At 41.4% G+C, this 18447-nt stretch overlaps 2 protein-coding genes across 9 annotated transcripts in view; one reads left to right on the top strand and one right to left on the bottom strand.

Moving 5' to 3' along the window:
- Positions 1-11443, bottom strand: part of DOCK9 (dedicator of cytokinesis 9) — a 111654-nt gene extending 100211 nt beyond the window's left edge. For 6 of the 8 annotated variants that reach the window (XM_026708317.2, XM_026708315.2, XM_087937911.1 and 3 more), the window contains exon 1: positions 11124-11443. In XM_026708317.2, the coding sequence (XP_026564102.2) occupies positions 11124-11279 (156 nt within the window). In that variant the 5' untranslated portion in view covers positions 11280-11443. Of the gene's footprint in view, positions 1-10227; positions 10458-11123 lie in introns of those variants that run through there. The other 2 variants (XM_087937913.1, XM_087937912.1) reach the window with 2 other exon arrangements.
- A 415-nt stretch (positions 11444-11858) lies between these two features.
- Positions 11859-18447, top strand: part of UBAC2 (UBA domain containing 2) — a 118562-nt gene continuing 111973 nt past the window's right edge. The window contains exon 1 of the mRNA XM_087937915.1: positions 11859-12041. The gene's annotated coding sequence lies outside the window, so the exon portion shown is untranslated. The remainder of the gene's footprint in view (positions 12042-18447) is intronic.

Genomic DNA, 18447 nt, shown 5'->3' on the forward strand with positions numbered 1-18447 from the left:
CGAGCTCAGATACCCACCTGGCTGAAGTGATGGAAATGGGGAACACTACCTTCAGAGTCAGGAAACGGAGAGACAATGTTCTAAGGGGTTCAAAGGGGGGCTTTGTAAGGGCAAAAAGGACCACATGAAGATCCCAGGAAGGATACCTGTGAACACCAGAGGGTGCAGGTTGGAAGCCCCTTTCGAAAAACTCCTGACTGAAGTGTGATAGGATAAGGAAGGAAGTGAACCCCATGAAAGAACCAAGGAGAGGGCCTCAACCTGCTTGCGTAAAGGTGCTGGGGGCCAAACCTTTCTCCAGATCATGCTGAAGGAATCTAAGAACCTCTGCCAACTGGGCTAAAGCGGGAGAGAGAGACCCTTCCTAAGGCACCATCGGGAAGGGCCTTCCAAGTGGCATCATAGATGCACCTTGTGGGAGGTTTGCGAGATGCCAGGATAGTGATGATGATCCTTTCAGGAAGATCGCCCACCCCTAGCCGCTGCCACTCAAGTGCCACATGGTCAGCTTGAGCCACTGGGGCTCTGGGTGGAGCAGAATCCCCTGATGAAGGGAGATTAGATGGGCTGGGATCCTCCAAGGAGAAGCCACTGACAGGTTGACCAGGTCCTCAAACCAGGGTGTCCTTGGCCAATAGGGTGCCAGGAGGAGGAGCTCCGCTCGTTCCTCCAACATCTTCCGAATTACTGCCAGAATGATGGGAGCGAGGGAAAGGAATAGAGGAGACTTTGGGGCCATCTGCACCGAAGGGCATTGGTTCCCTCCGCTCCCTGGCAAGGAAACCTGGTGACCTGGGCAATTTGAGGAGTGGAGAAGATCCACATTCAGCGTTCCGAATCTGAGGGAAAGGTCCCTGAATAGAGAAGGAGGAATAGACCATTCTGCCTGGTTGACTAGGCTCCTGCTGAGCCAGTCGGCCTGGGAGTTGTTGATCCCGGAAAAGTGGTCCACCGAGATCGACAACAGGTGTTGCTCTGCCCGTAACTCCAACTGTAGAGCCTCTCCCATGACGGCTCTGGACCTCATCCCCCTGCCGGTTGACATGAGCCATGGTGGCCATGTTGTCCATAAGGACTAGAACATGAGAGCCAGTCACTGAGTGCCTGAAATGCTTGAGAGCTAGAAAAATGGCTCTGAACTCTAGCCAATTTATGGGAAGGGCCTGCTCTGACCTGGACCAAGGTCCTGAGCTATCTGGCCCTGCATATGGGAACCCCAATCCAGAAGGCTGGCATCAGTGGTTATCACTAGATTAACAGGGAACATCACCAATTGAGAGATCTCCGGATTTGTGGAGGAAGCGGGACCTTGATGGATGAGTGGCTGGTTCCTGCTCATTGGTAAGGAAGCAGGAACCATTAGAGTGGACAGGAGTGGAAAAATCTATGGCTCTGGAGATATGACAGGGTAATTTGCAGATCCCGATGGGCTGCATGGATGAAGGAGGACAGAATCAAAATGTTGTCCAAGTAGCATTGGATCCTCACTGGAACAGAAAGCAGAGATATGGGCGTGCATTAGGAAGTCCAATTGTAATCCTAATAGTGCTGAGCACACAGGCATCCGCCGTTGACTCCTCCCATTTGGAGGCAAAGAAGGCTAGGCGACCTCCGATGGGTGGGGAGAACGAGGGATTACTTAGAGCGACAGCAGGAATGACCCCCACCCTCCCTAAAGGGCTGTTTACCAGTATAAGGAGCTGGGTGATAGTCGGCTCTCTTCCCAAAGGAAGAGAGAATTTTACGTTTATCTCTGGTTTCGATGAGATAAGGTTCCAGAGCATCGCCAAAAAGCTTATCACCCGCGAATGGAACTGAAACCAGCTTCCATTTACAGCATGACTCTGCCTGCCAATTTCTGAGCCATAACAGTCTTCTTGCTGCTACTGAAGATGCCATGGCCCTAGATGCAAATTTGGTGGAATTGAGAGTGGCATCTGCAGTGAATTCCGCCGCTGTGATAATCTTATTAAGGCCTTGGTGAGACCGAAGGTCAGATGTAGGCAATCTAATCTGGAGTTGGTGCAGCCACCGTGGATGCCCACGTGAGAGTGCCAGAAAATGGCAACGAGGCCAGAACTGGAATGTCAACAGAAGGCACTGCCAGGGCATTGTCCAGAGCTGCGCTGATGTTGTAGAAATGCTTATCCAGAGAAGATGGGCGAGGACCTGCCGAAGGGGAAGCGCACTGTTCCTTGACCATGTCCAGGAACAAAGTGGGAGAAGACAAAACCTCTGCATGCACTACAGGCTTAGAGAAGAATGAGTCTCCCTGGCTAGAGGGAATTCCTTGTGGCTCAGGAGCCATTTCCTCTGGCGACAGCTTGGCAGTGACCAAGGCCATGCTGAGTAATGGCCTGAAGAGAGAAGGATTGAAGACCAATGAAGAGGATGTCTGCTCTGGGTGAGAGTCCTCTGCCTCTGAAAGATTTTGGTCAAAGGTCTCGCCCTCTTCATGTTCTGAACGAGAGGAGTAACTGTGTTCAGATGGTGAAGCCCTTCCCTCCTCATCAACCTCCTCCCATTCTGGTAGAGAAGAATGGACCCTGAGGCCCTGGGGCCTGTGTAAATCAGGGTGATGAGGCAACTTATAGATTGAGAAGGGAGAAGGGCCTGAACCCTTTCGGTCGAAGGATTTGCTTGAAGCCTTGCACCAATCCCTGCCTAATGGCCAAAGAGACAACATCTTGGATATCCCCTGGTCTATGCTCAAAGGTAGGGGCAGAAGGCCGAAGGCCCGCTGCTGAGTGAAGGTGGCTTCAGGCCTAGACTGAGGAGAGGTTCGAGGCCTAGAGGGAGTGGGAGGAGCATAGGGCCCAGAAGCCTGTTGGAAATAAGGCCCAGATCTGCTTAGATCCTGAAGATCATTGTACTGCAAAAGCCTCAGGAGACAGGCTCATAGATTACTTCTCCTCCCCTGGGAGGGCTTGGCTGGGGCCACAGGTATCACCTGAAACATGCTGTAGTTGCAACTCCCTTCCGTTGAATAGTTCTGTTGAACTGCCTCTCTAGGGCTGCATGTCTGCGCTTTTCTCCCCTCAACTCAGCCTGAGTTGCCTTCTTAGGGGCTAGAGCCTTAGCTCTGATTTTAGCAGCCACCTCCCTCTGGACTGATTGGGTGCTTTGCCTACAACTTTTTCTCTTATTGGCTTAAGAGACTGTTCCACTGGGGGCGGGGGAACTCTGCCTGACCCTTATCTTGCTCCATTTGAAGAATAAAGGCTCCTACGATGAAAGAAACTGTTTGGAAAATTTTTGTATTAAGCCCCTTAGGGTATAAATTGGCCCCCAGGCTTACAAAATGGCCACTCACCTCGTGGTGGAAGGCTTCAATCCAAGATGGCCACTGACTATAGGAAACAGGCTCCGAGATCGAAGAATTTCTCCTTAGGCTATAAAGAGCCCCGAGTGAAGTCAGCAAAGGAAAGGGCAGCCTCTGGCCACACGATCTGTTGGCTGACGCTGGTATGGGTTTGCCGATCGCTTTTTACGACAACTCAAACCACAGGCGTGGGGGAGGTCTACAGACGCTGCCCAACTTGCCTGAACAGCGCTCTGGCAATGCTGCTCCCAACCTTGCTTGAAACGAGGAAAAAACGGCACTGAAGATCGTTGGTGAGTGTTATCTAACAGAAGCTGTCAGAGACACAGCTACTGACTGAAAGGAGCTGAGTCAAAAGCTGGGGTCTCTTCCAGGGGCTGGCTTTTATATCTTACTACAGACTCAGCTAAATGACGTCATAGGAAGGAGTCAACCCATCCTGGGCTCTCGATGCAGCATGGAGGAGAAGTTTTCAACTTCTATTTTGGTTAAATGCCACTTCAATTATTATGTCCAGTTCTGGATACCTCTCCTTAAGATGGTTTGGAGAAAATTAAGAGTGAGAATATCCAGGAAATTAGAAAGTTAATCCTATGAAAAAAGATTTAAGGAGCTGAGTTTGTCTAGAAAAGATGACTGGATGAAGAAATGAGAGTACTCAATTACTTGAAAAGATGTCACAGAGACAAAGTTTTAAGGCCCCTTCATTATTATTTCACAGTGTAGAGCATAGGATAATAGATATGTTCCAACTAAAATCTTGGGGGAAAAAATATTTCCTAGCACCAACAGAAGTTTTTCAACAGAATCAATCATCCGCAAATGTAGTAATCTCACCTATATTCATGTAGAAGGTTGACAGACATCTGTCTGATATGAATTACAAGAGCCGTGATGGCACAGTGGTTGGAATGCAATATTGCAGGATAATTCTGCTGTCTGCCAGGAGTTCAATTCTGATCGCCTCAAGGTTGACTCAGCCTTCCATCTTTTCTGAGGTCAATAAAATTAGGATCCAGATTGTTGGGGACAATATGCTGACTCTGTAAACTGCTTAGAGAGGGCTGAAAAACACCATGATGCGGTATATAAGTCTAAGTGCTATAGCTATTAATTTGAACATTTACACAAACAAGTGCTTCAGTAGGTAGCTACACTTAGCTTGGAAGGTGAACAAGGGCAGGCTTGTTAGTATTTGGATGGGATACCTGGGTTGTAGATGAAAAGTTGAAGAAACATCCAAGAAGACAACAGCAAAGCATTTCTGTCATGGTCCTGGGAACTCATTTAAGCATAAATTAATTATTGGTCCGTATTGCATGAAGCTACAGTCAATGTTATTTATTTATTTATTTACTTAATATCAACCTATTTGTGGCCCCTAACCCACTTCTGTAAGTTTAGCAATATAATAAACCAAACTGGATAATGGCTTTATGTTTTATGAAGCAGTACATATCACTAAAAGACAACTTACCTATTTCTCCATGTTCTCATATAACGTTAAGGATTTTCTACACTTTTATGTAAGACCTTCCAAGTATTGTAGAAGAAAGAGAATTTGTTTTCTTTGTTTGTTTTAATTGTCTAGGACTCTTCACTAGTTTGGTGTAAATTTCGAAGTCAAAACAGATCAAGGCAGTTCAGGATAGTTTGGAAATCATTTGTAGTAAATTTGCTACTTTAATTCCCTTTCTGTGATTCAAAATTCTCCATGACTTATCAAATCATTGTTAATAATTCTATCTTCATTCTGAAAATACTTGGAGAGACTGGTAGAGATTTGTGGCAATGATTTTAAAAAAATTTCAAAGATTATTTTGTTACTTGAAGGAGGCAAGATAAAAGCATCTATAACTGTGTGGCTATTATTTCATTTTTCAACAATAAAATATGAAATTTATGCATTTGTTGAACAAAATGAAATATTCAAAAATGATTTAATTTCAAAAGTTATAAGTCTTTCTGATTAACCATGTGTTGGCAACATCAAAATATCCTGATACTTTTTATTGGGAAGGCTGTGGCTTATATCAGATTTAATACCATGACTTTGTATCATGGTTACAATGTAGGCTCTTATCCCCATATTTCTAGATCCAGTTTCCTTAGCTGATAACACTGTAATTTATTGCCTTTTATACATTTTCCCTTTTTAGACTTAAAATATTTGGATTTCCCTTCATGATGATTTAGGTTACACTATCAGATTTATTTATTGTTTTGATATATACATGGCTACCCAACTCAAATTCATTACTCTGGGAGGTTAACAGTTAAAAGCACCATAAATCAACATATAATAATACAAGTAGTGCATATATAATTGCATAGTTAAGGCAAAACTTAAAACAACCAGCAACAAATTAACACAACCACTGCATTGAATCATCCAAATTTCCAAAGTTGGTGATAGCTTAAATTATTTAGAGACAGAAGACATGACAAGCTAAAATCAAGCAACAGAAGACTAGAGTATTAGTTAGCAATGCCCTGATTTCTGAATGAATAAATCTAATATGCTGAAAGTTTTGCTGGCTCCCCATTTGATAAAGGAAAATATGATGGCCAGGAAAAAAAGTGAAAGGGCTACTGTATAGAGTTATGTCTAGAATAGATGGTTAAAAACTCTGGGTGTGCATAATACCTCTGACACAACAAACTATAATTATTTGTTTTACTTGCTCAGCAAACCTGCATTATTCACTCTTGTTCGAAAAGTCATCTATGAAGTTTTGAACAAGTATTAAATAGGTTGACTGCTAATGATTTGAGGATGGAGAGAAATTAACTTATTTAACTTTTCCTCTAAAACAAAACAGTCCTTAAACCAATTAGAAAGCTGAAATAACTATAAAATGCCTTTGGATAGGATATGAGGATCAGCTATTATCAGACATACCTCTTAAATAACTCATCACATTTAACTTTTACGTTTCTCTTCACAAACCCAACTTTCGCTTCCATATAACAAAGTGGGCAAAAGCACACTCTATACACAGCCATTTTTCCATCTATCAAGATTCATTTCTTGCAAGAAACCACATATTGCCTATTTTTTTTACTAGCATTTGAGCTTTACTATATCATACAGTCTAATAATACATGCTGTAAATAATTTGGTTCCAAGCCAAAAATATTAGCATTCTCCCCTACACACACACACTCTATATATTCCTATGCCCTCAATCAACAAAATCTAATGTTATTATAAACATTGGGTATGTATGTAATCATAAAAATATTAAACAACCAGGGAAATAACACTCATTTTTGTCTTATTCACTGTTGAGCACATTTGCTAGGCATTCAATGTAATCTCACATCAGTTACACCTCAAAATCATACTGCTTGTGTTGCATTCAGGAACTAACCTTCAGATATTCACTAAACATATCCATAACTCAATCCTATTTACTTTATCATATGCTTTCCACAATCAATAAATATATAATAGATTTCTTTCTCAAATTTATACATTTCTCAGAAATTTCCAAAGAACAAAATTCTGACCTGCACATATCTTGCCCAACTCACAGCTAAACACTTCCAACATTCTGCTTACTGTCACCTTTGTAATAAGACTTTTCCCTGGCACAGCAAAAAAGCTAATTTATTTGCTATCTTGATCTTAATGTAATAGAACAATAACAATAATTCTTAAGAATTTATTGGGACAAAATATTAAAAATGCAACCTCTCCTCGTATTGCTTACTCTAAGCCAAGGTAACAAGTCTTCTATCGTAATGTACAGATCTAAACATATGATAAACAGTTGTTTCATAAGCAAAAACAGCCATATTTTAATAAGTTTTCAGTTATAGCTGCAGTCTTACCATTTTAGAACATTTGTACATGTTTTATGACTTCATTATTTTTCTCATGGATGCTAACATTTCTAGCATTGTCTTCAAACACGCTCTTCAATTCCACTAACATTTCTATGCAAATCCTGTATATATTCCTTCTGGCAACTTCTGACTTCATTTTCATCTCAGATAATTTGATACAGTAATGCTGCTGGAGGCTCCATATTTTTTTCTCATTTCCAAAACAAACTTTTATAGAACTTGTTGCATATTCCATCTGCGTCTTTTTTATTCTTTCTTGACTACATCCTCTACAACTATCTTCCATCTCTACATTCTAGATTTGTGCATCAATTATACTTTTATATGCATTTTTTAATTCACAGTCTCTTTCATTTGGTCATTCCACCAAGCATTATTTTTCATATTCCTCATTATCATTACTCCATATACTTTTATGTGGTACTCTGAAACACAATTCTGTCCACCAAAAGAAGGCAGTTTTATGCCTTCTTTCCTTCCGATAACTTTCCATTTTTTTCAGTTAGGAAACTAATCTATCTTACAATAATTTTTCATAACAAAAATGCTATTTTCCTACATACCTATTTCTTTGTCAAGATCTACTCTTGATACCATAATCTACCTTCAGAATCATGAATCATTGCTCTACCACTATTTCTCTTAGTCATGGTTTTCTATTCATTTCTTTTCTACATGTAAGCATCAATGGAATTATCTTAAATCATGTATTCAGAATAATATTTTTCTAAAGATTCATCAAACACTGACAAATTCATATTCATCCTTGCTTTGCCAAACCACTTAATTGCTTTTTGTAACTCTCTCTGCTCATTCCTATTTATTCATGTTACTTAGCAAAGTAAGTTTCCCCAGATCACTCTTATACAGAATGTTATAGTTTTCGCCAAAATTCATTCTTCTGGTATGACAAATGGCAAGCAACTGTCACCAACCATTCCCACTTTCATATACACCCTTAAGAACAGAGATCAGTAATTCATTCATGGTTAAACCTATGTTTTCACTTTCCTGAATATATTCATCAACCTCATAAGATCAGACCATCTCCATTTAGCTCTGTTATACCCTTTTAGTTTCTCTAAGTTTCATAGAAATACCTTTTTCCTTCCTGTTCTAAGCATACTCACATTCTATAAGAGATAATATAACTATGTGAGTTCCATCAAGTGGAAATACACGCAACAACATATAGACATATAGCCAAGATATAGTTTAGCAAACAATACTAAACTATATCAATGTAATAGAAAGATACAACCAAATCATTACTGACTAGGTTACTCTCAACCTACAAAGGTTGAAACCAATATGACCAATCCTACCAGCACTAAGATCCATAAGAGATCTAATCCTAAAATTTTTTGAAAGGACCAGTGTTGCATAATTTGAACTTTTTACCAAGACAGGAGACAATATAAAATAATGTGCAACTTGCAATCACCCAAAACACAATCATGTAATATAGCTGTCCTTAAGTACTCTTAATAAAATTATTCCAAACCTGCAGTCTTAATTAGAAAATTCATTAAATATAACTGCAGCAATGCTTATCAAACCTGAATTACCTAATGAGCTAAAAACTATTTGATTTATAACCTATCGACTTAAAATTATGAACTGTCAAGTCAGTGTCTTGACAGTGTCTTATTGAGTACATAATGCTTCCTTCTATTTGTCCCCACATCAAATGAGGTGGGTTGGGATGAGATAGAGACACTCTCATTTTCTACAAAGTCACCAAGCTACCTTCCATGTCTAAAGAAAGGCTAGAATTAAGAGTCTCTGAAATTCAAAGAAATTAAATGTCTATTTTTAAGGGTTAGAACTATATCAAGTATTCGTGGTTTCACCATTTACAAGAAGGGAGTAAGATTCTTTATCCTGGGACATGTATATTCACCTGCATTCGTAAGGTTCTTTAATATCACCATCAAATTTTGTGATTTATCCAATCATGAATAGCTTCTACTGTATTATATGTTTCTATGTGTGCCTTTGACTTCTGGCAAGTACCTGGAGAAGTCCCTGAAGTTTTCTTGGGAAGATTTTGGAAGTGGTATGCCACTGCCTGCTTTCCAGAACTGAGGAAGAGTGACCGGCCCAATCTAGTTGGCTTTGTGCCGAAGGCAGGACAAGAACTCAGTCTCCTTGTATTACCCTAAATACAGATTTATCCTTAACTTATCTGGGTGAAAATGAGCAAGCGGCTCTTTGAATATCATCATACTGTAGGAGAAAGAGCTAGAGACTATCAAAGCTGTCAGTGGTACTTTATTCCTTGTCAAAGATCTATAACCTACAGTCTACTTACAATAGATGCTCATTCCCACAGAAAAAGAAAAGTGGTAAGTCCACAGAGTAAAACACTAACTCGGTTTAAATACTTTGATTTAAACTGTCATGTTAATCCATCAAGATTTCACCCTCACATTTGTCATGATTCTATCAGCTTCTTTCTTTTGGTCCTACCAACTTTTTAAGACAAACCCTCTAAAACTTCTAACCTTGTTACAAAAAGTCCATGAAACATTTCAGTTGGAAACAAAATAAAAATAAAACAGAGAAGAGTGTTTAAAAAAGATAGTGTTAAAGAGAAATACAGTACTAGGTTGTATATCCCCTTTTTCATCTTGTCATCTTTCCTACTGTCTTCTCCTACTGCTTTCTTATGATTTATCTGTTGTTGTTTGTAACTTATGATTAATGATTGTAACTATGATTATGACCTATGGCCTATTACTTGTTGCTTATATGTACACTGTGAGCTTATGAACTGGAGACAAATACCTTGCATGTCCTATCACACTTCACCAACAAACTATTCTTATTCTTATTCTATTCTCTATTCTATTCTATCCTATTCCATTTCTTTCTATTCCTATTCCAATCCTATCCTATTCTGAGCATGGAAACTTAAAACTTTTAACTAAAAAGATGTAGTGCTTTATTATTATTATTATTATTATTATTATTATTATTATTATTATTATTATTATTATTATTATTATTATTTTCCAAAGCCACTGCTGAAGGTGTTTCACGACAGCTACTTTTTTTATTCAGCCCTTCAACTCCTGGAATCCTCTCCTTCCCAAGTTTTCCAACCACTCATTCATTCATAGGTATCGCGGGAAGGAAACGAAGGCGGGTCTCCTTTGTGAATGGACGGAAGTTTTCACAGAAAAGGGAAAACCCGAACGTCTGGAGCCAGCTGCTGCAGATGGGAAGGGATCAAGACCCCTCCGCCCCCACCTCCCCTCCTTCCCGTTCCTGTGTATTCAGTGTTTCGAAGCAGGGAACGGGAAACAGGTCTCCGCTGAACGGGAGAGGGGAAAGAACCAAAGGTGGGGAAAGGCGAGCCGGAAGCGGGCGGTGCTAGATCATCCCCGTGAGCGGAGGGGTTTTTGTTTTTTCTTTTCTTTTCTTTTCTTTTTTCTTCCCCCGCTCCCCGAATCAGCCTCGGGGAATTCCGGCACGGCCACTCGGTTCGGAAAGGGATCCTGCCATTCATCGGGACGGGGAGAAGCAACGGGACCCAATCGGAGCGCCTTGGTCCATGCCTTCCCTTCCTTCTTTCGCACCTTTCGCAGAGCGAGGCTCAGACACGCTTCTCTCTCCCCCCACCCCACCCACCCACCCCGGACGAGGAAAACGCGGGGAGACACGTCTGAACGCACCGACGGGCCGATGATACGGGCGAACCCCCCCGCCTGCTTTCAGACAGACAGGAGGGCGGGCGGTGGGGGGGGTGTCTGGCCACCAACTTCCAAACGGGACAGGACTGGGGGGAACAACTCGGAGGTGGCTGCTGTCTCCTCCCCCCCCCCCCACACCCCGTCCAAGGGAGGAAGGGGCGCAGAGGGTGGAGGAGGGTCTCTGAACCCACCCGCCCGGCTCGAGGGAACCTTCCCGGGGTCCGCCGCCCGCCTTTTCGCCGCCCACTCACCACAAAAACCGAACTCCGCACCACTTCGGAGACGCTTTGCCGCAACTCGGCGGCTGTGCCCGGCTTGCTGAGCGCCCGCGTGAACTTCCGAGTCTCCGAGGAGGAGAAGGAGGAGGAGGAGGCGGCGGCGGCGGACTGAAGAGACATCGTCGCCATCCTTCCCGCCTCGGTCCTTCCTCCCTCCCGGAGACCGAGCCCGGCCCGGCCACCTCTCAGGGCGCTGCCTCGCCGGCGCTGGGGCGCCCCATCCCCCTCCCCTGCTCGGTAGTCCCTCGTCAAGCGCAGCCGTCCGATCCGCCCGCCGGTGCCTCTCGTGTCGCAATTGGCTCGGCGCCGGCTGGCCTCGCGCCGCCGCTCCTGTCAGGTAGCCCCTCCCTTTCGCGAGGCACCGCCCGCCGCCGCCGCTGCTGCTCCCCTGGCTCCAAACACTGGCACGCTCGGGAGGCAGCGATCCCTCGGAGAGCTGATTGGCCCAAGCGGAATGGAGGAGGCGTGGCCCTGTTCTTACCAGTAAGACGTGGTGTCGCTTTAAATAAAAGTGCGCGGTGTCCGCCTAAACCCATTTCTTTACACGGACTCTGATTGGGCAATGCGATTACCTGTGCGGTTGCCCCATTGCTCCCCATCCAAGGAGTAGTCCCCGCCCCCTGCTAAAGGCTTGGGGCGTGGCCAGCGAAGAGCGGAAATTCCATTCCCTCCCAAGCAATGACCTCGTTCCCCCCCCACTCCCCAGTTAGACTTTTCGTGATCTGGTCATTTAGGGAAGGAGAGCAGCGCGGAAGGGTCCTTTTCACACAACCGCATCATTCTGGGATTTGTTTTCCTGCCTCTTAGAGCAGACATCAAAAATCCAAGCGTGACGGCTCCATTCAGCTCACGGAGCTCCAAATAAATAAATTACGCCTGTGTGGACGTAACGTAAATGAAAATTGCCTTTCTTTTAATATGGGCAACTATTGAGACAGGCATTCAAATATAGTGGACTTCCAAATCACATGAATACTCCCCTTCAAAAAAATTTTTAATCAAAAGCGGCATTTTTAAAATAGGCGTTTTAATGCAATACTTGTAGGCGTTTGCAGAAGTTCCATTTTCATCACCTATCACGAAGCGAGTTCTCACAAGCAGTGATCCTTTGACAGCTCTGAGCTCTGGTATACATATACTGTTACTACTACTTTAAAAATTTAATAGAGTCAGGTCATGGCTTTGATCCATAATAATATACTCTCTACTATTTTTTAAAAAAAACCCTAATCTAGCGGAAAGTCAAGTCCAGGTAGTCCTCGACATGCAACAGTTCATTTAATGGCCAAAGTTACAACAGCATTGAAAAAAGGGACTTATGACTGTTTTTCACAGTTTTTATAGAATACAATACAATACAATACAATACAATACAATACAATACCTTTATTGTTATTGCATTCCACGAATACAATGAAATTTGAAGTTCTGACCTTTGCACATGCTCCATGATCATGTGGTCAAAAAAATCAGATGCTTGGCAGTTGGTTCATCCTTATGACCGTTGTTGCTGTGCCTCAAGGATGTGTGATCTCCTTTTGTGACAAGCAAAGTCAAGGGGGAAGCCAGTTTCACTTAACAACTGGGTTAGCAACTATCAATTACAGTGATTCACTTAACAACCGTGGCAACAAAGGTCGTGAAATAGGGCAAAACCCACTTAACAAATGTCTCACTTAGCAACAGAAATTTTGGGCTCCATTGTGGTCATAAGTTGAGGACTAGCTGTACCTTTCCATGTAATAAAAATACATTTTCCTATTACTCAACTGTATTATGAAACTGGAATAACTTCACCACCCTTTCGTATTGCATTGAGATATCATACACAAGCACATAAGGGGTAGATATTGTAACATCATAATGCACATTTTGTCATTTTGGTAAAACATCTGGTTTATTGCAGGGAACAGTATGTTGCATTTTATATACTTGTAAACTATGAGTTATACAATTTTGGTGCCATATAAGTTGTATTGTTGGTGCCAAATCTTCACAACCATATATATATAATGGTCTGTCTCTGATCTGATTTTGTGGTGTTCCAACAGTAAACTCATTGCCACTGTAACTGAGTCAACCACCTTGTCGCTAGTCTTTTCCTTTTTTTTTCTTCCCTTTTTCCTAGCATGACAGCTTTTTCCAAAATAAACTAGGTCTTACTTTGCATAATGTGTCCAAAATAAGATAATTTGAGCCTGGACATTTATGCCTGAAATGAAATTCTTATTGATGTGAGCGATAATCCTTTAGTTTATTTTCTTGGCTAAATACATTCAATACATTAAATACATTAAAGCAGCTTAGGGAGTGTAGCTAACTGGAACTGGCCTCATTTTTCATATATCCAGCTTACAAGATATCTGCTGTTCAGAACATATTTATTAATTCACTGAGATCCCATCACCTCTACTGGACTTTCACATTAACTGAAGAAGGGCAGAATGAAATAAACCTCCCCTGAGTGATCTATAGCTTCTTATAGACTCATCCGTGCATTTCTGTGGTGATAGAAAATTTCTCTTCATTACCGATATCAATGGTTGGATGATGCAGCAAGACCCTATAAATTATTAGAAGTAGAAATGGCCATACACTGGTTAAAAAAAAAAAAGTTATGCTTCACACTTCTCTTTTCCCAAATGATAGGAGAAGTGAAGTTCAATTCCTCTCTCAGTTTCTTCCCATCTCCTCTTGCCTTACTTTGAACAGACCTCTCTCAAAGAAAAGAAATGGCACAGATTCTTGGTCGAGCTGCTTGTGCAATTTCTGCTTCATTAGATTAGAATACAATAAAAGAGGCAGTAAATGAACAGTAAGTGCCACTTAACACCTAAACCAGGGGTCCCCAACCTTGGCAATTTTAATACTTGTGGACTTCAACTCTCAGAATTCCTCAGCCAACCAGCTATGATGGCTGGAGAATTCTGGGAGTTGAAGTCCACAAGTCTCAAGTTTGGAAACCTCTGACCTAAACCCATAAAAAAATTCAGAGTAGCTGTTGCTTCCCACAGGAAAAATGTAAAGCTGAAATCTGCCTAGTTTCAAATGGGCCACCTTGAAATCCTCTTCAGTGCTTTTGAACTAACTATGAGTACAGGTAGTTCTTGACTTACAACCATTCCAAGTTACCACAGCATTGCAATAAGTGACTTATGAGCATTTTTCACACTTATGAACATTGCAGTTTCTACAGCTTAAACATATCTAAAGAAAAGTATTTCACACAGAACAGTTGACTAAGCTTGGACCTCTGCCAGCAAGCAATTTTTCTTTTACATTCTCAAGTCAAATCCTGTTTCTTTTTAAAATAGTAGTGGCTGTTATGTATCTTCTCCAAACAATAAGTTCTAATTGACTCAGAAATAGAGATCCTGTATTATATTTGCTATTTTTAAAAATCAGCTATTTATTCATAAATAGCTGACCTTTAAAAAAGTATATTCTTCCGGTAGAGAAAACACCCTGCTAACAAAAAATTTTCAAGCTATTGGTAGTTTCCTTTTTTTTGCCATGTGTGTACATGTAGTCCTCAACTTACAACAGTTCATTTAGTGACCATTCGCAGTTACCACAGCATTGAAATCAATGACTTATGAGTGAATTTCATACTTATGACCATTGCAGCATCCCCATGTAATTCAGGCCCTTGGCAACTGACTCATATTTATGACAGTAGCAGTGTTCTGGGGTCATGTGATCATCTTTTGGTACCTTCCGGCAAGCAAAATCAATGGGGAAGCCAGATTCACTTAACAACCATATTACCAACTTAACAACTGCAGTGATTCAGTGGCAGGAAGGTTGTAAAATGAGGCAAAACTACTTGCCTCACTTAGCAAGAGAAAGAATGAGCTCAATTGTGGTCATAACTCAAGGACTACCTGTAATTTGGTGAAGGGCAGTGAATTAGAGGACATGTTTAATATTGATAAGGTGTATAAGATGAAATGCATGCCCTCATTAACTGAATAGAGAGAAACAGAATGCAATTCAGAGCAAAATAAGTAAGTTGTCCAGGGAGAAATTTGTGTGTCTGTATGCAAAATCTCTCTCTCTCTCTCTCTCTTTCTCTCTCTCTCTCTCGCACACACACACACACACACACACACACACACACACACACTTATGTATCTTTCTTATCCATACTCCCCATTGGTGATGTACAACTTTATCAATAAAATTAAAATCAGAATTAATTTAAAATTAAAAAGTTTTAAAATTATAAAAATAACATTACAAAATTTCAAAAGGCGAGTTTTGGGGAATTCTCAGTTGCTAATACAGGTAGGGGAATTCTCATGGAGCCAGGCAGCTCCATGATTGTATGAGCCTCTGTGTCCTCCATGCGAGGCCGCACAGCCAAATTTCGACCCCTCTGTGGAAGTCCAAGAGAGCTGGGGCCTGCCTCATCTCCGAGGGAAGGATGTTCCGCAATGCAGGGGCAGTGGCAGAGAAGGCTCTCTTCCTAGACCCCGCCAATCAAAATTCTGTAGCATACCCTCCCTGCCTGAACGAGTGAGACAGGCTGATATAATGGGACGAAGGTGGTTCCATAGGTTACCTATTTAAATTACGATAAATATTAATATAAACAAATGCATGCAAATATGTTGCATTCATTTTGTTCTTTTCAGTGATGCATGTTCTCTTCTTAGACAGTGTATACATGACACAGCCAAGCACATCTAGGTTTTCTGGAGTCTTCCTTCTCTTTTGACATCAGACAAAAGGTGGAGAGTCTTTCCCATCAATAGCTGTTTAGCCAGAGCCATGCAATAATAAAAAAGATACTTTCAATAATAATGCATTAGATCAGGAGTGTCAAACTTACTTTCATCAGGGTTGTGTTTGACGCAGGGGACCGGGATGGGCATGGCCAGCTCAATGTCACTCATGTCGGGGGTGACTGTGGTGACCCAAATGCTCTGCCAGCAAAAACAGGCTCCCAAGCTCCATTTCTGGCTGCCATGGCCTCCTGCAGCCCACTGCCAACGAAAATGGAACTCGGGAGGGCCACCCTCCCAAGCTCTATTTTCACTGACAGAAGCACCATGGGCCGGTTTCCAGGGTTGCCCCATGGGCCAGATCCAGCCCCATGCCTTGAGTTTGGCACCCCTGCATTAGATTATCTTACGCCTAAAGGGATCCAAATCTGTAGAATTTGAGCAGAGCTAAATTTAATTTTAATAAAACAAAAATTAGTATGACATGAATCTGCTATGGTTTTCCCGGCAGTAATGTATGGCTGTGAGAGCTGAACCACACGGGAGGCTGAGCGCTGAAGAGTTGATGCTTTCGAATTGTGGTGTTGTGGAAGACTCTTGAGAATCCCTTGGAGTGCAAGGAGAGCAAATCAGTCAATCCTAAAGAAAATCAACCCTTACTATCCTTTGGAAAGACGGATACTGAACCGGAAGTTCAAATATTTCAGTCATTAAATGAGGAGAGAGGACTCATTGGAAAAGACGGGGAAGGATTGATGGCAAAAGGAAAAGGGAAGTCAGAGGATGAGAGGCTAGATAGTTTCATTGACACAATGAACACGAATTTGGACAAACTCCAGGAGGAGACGAGAGCCTAGCATGCTATGGTCCATTGGGCCACAAAGTCAGACACAACTTAATGACTGAACAACGACGACAACAATATTAATCTGTAACAATCGTAGAAAGAAAATCAGTTTAGTGTAGTGGTTAAGGTATCAGGCTAGCAACTGGGAGACTCTGAGTTTTAAAGACAGCTGAAAAATCTGGATCAGTCCCTGCTCTCTTAGCCACAGAAGCAGCAGTGGCAAACCACTTCCGAAAAATCTTGCGAAGAAAACTGCAGTGACTTGTCTGGGCAATTTCCTAGAATCAACACTGACTCAAAAGCACTAACTCCCCCCCTCACTCCGAAAAAAATAAAATTGAAAAAATCTAAGCCTATACCAGATGTGACAATTCACATTTTGCTAAATTGTGCTGGCGAAACTTATTGGCAGGTTGTAGCTCAACAAAATGTGGAGAAGGATAGGAAATTTAATTAGTGCTTTTGCAGAAGTAATATTTACCAAACTTAATGAGGTTTACTCCCAGATATATGAAAACAATATTAAAGTCCTATTTGTTCTTTTGGATGGCCATAAAATAAGAATTTGGGACCACAAAAATGTAATAAGTATTGTTTTAAAACAGCAAGTTAGCAATTAAAATCAGATAATACTACAAAATCCTTTGAACCGGTTACTTTAAATTTTTTTGCAAATCTTGAAAAGTGTAGATAATTATAAATAATTGTATAATTATAAATAAACTTATGCATTACATATCTAATGCACATTTTAATAAAAGTTCAGAATATATTCTTGATCTTATTTCTTTTTGACAGAAGCTCTGCTTTAGAGCAATAGTTCTATATAACAGAGAAAGGTTGACAGATTCCACTTTTGGGAGTTGATTGTTGTAGACAGACAATTTGTGCTCTTGCACACAAGTGTATCCCCCAAACACATACAAATATTTATATACATCTGAGTAAATGAAAACACACATCCATGCAGCATGCAGGAAATTGCACTGTAAATCATTCTGTTGGCAATTCAGGAACTGCTCATAGCTAAACAATTAACCGGGATCTTGTCCAAAGAACACCATTGTTCTGAAATAGCTGGTAGCTAGTAGCCTGAAAATTTAATTCTCACAGGTTCTGCCTATTAACTCTCATGTTTGCACAATTTTACTTAAATCATCTGGATTATACCAAAAATCCCATCTGCCTTAACAGCTCTTTTAAGTTTTATCCAAAGCAAACCCAAATAATAATTAAAAAATAATAATTTCTTCCCAGATCAGCATAATACACCCATTTTATCCATTCCAGCTTAGCATTCTGTGTGAAGCAAGCTCGCTTGTTTAATAAAATACTATTTAAGAATCCTGTCTTTACTGATGTATAAACAAGGCCAGTGAGATTTCTTTTCAGTATCATCCATTGCTCCACTATTGTTCAAAAATTGTATAAATGTACATCTAAAATATTGTATTTTATACCAGGGGTGCCCAGTTCACTGGTCTGTGAAATGGCATGGGCTGCAACATGCTAGAAACCAGGCTACGCAGACAAGCAAAGCCCCATCCATGGGATGCAGGCAGCACCCAAAACCATGCCCCTCCCAGTCCACAGAAAATCCTCTCCCCATGGAAGTGATCCCTGGTGCCCCAAAGATACTGTGCCATTGTTTTATACTGTATGTGAAAGCTCTTTGAAATATTCTGTTAAAATTAATATTTTCTTAGCAGATGGAGGCATCTTC

Source organism: Pseudonaja textilis, chromosome 8 (assembly GCF_049901715.1).
Source record: "Pseudonaja textilis isolate UNSWEBS1 chromosome 8, rPseTex1.2, whole genome shotgun sequence".
NCBI lineage: Eukaryota > Metazoa > Chordata > Lepidosauria > Squamata > Elapidae > Pseudonaja > Pseudonaja textilis.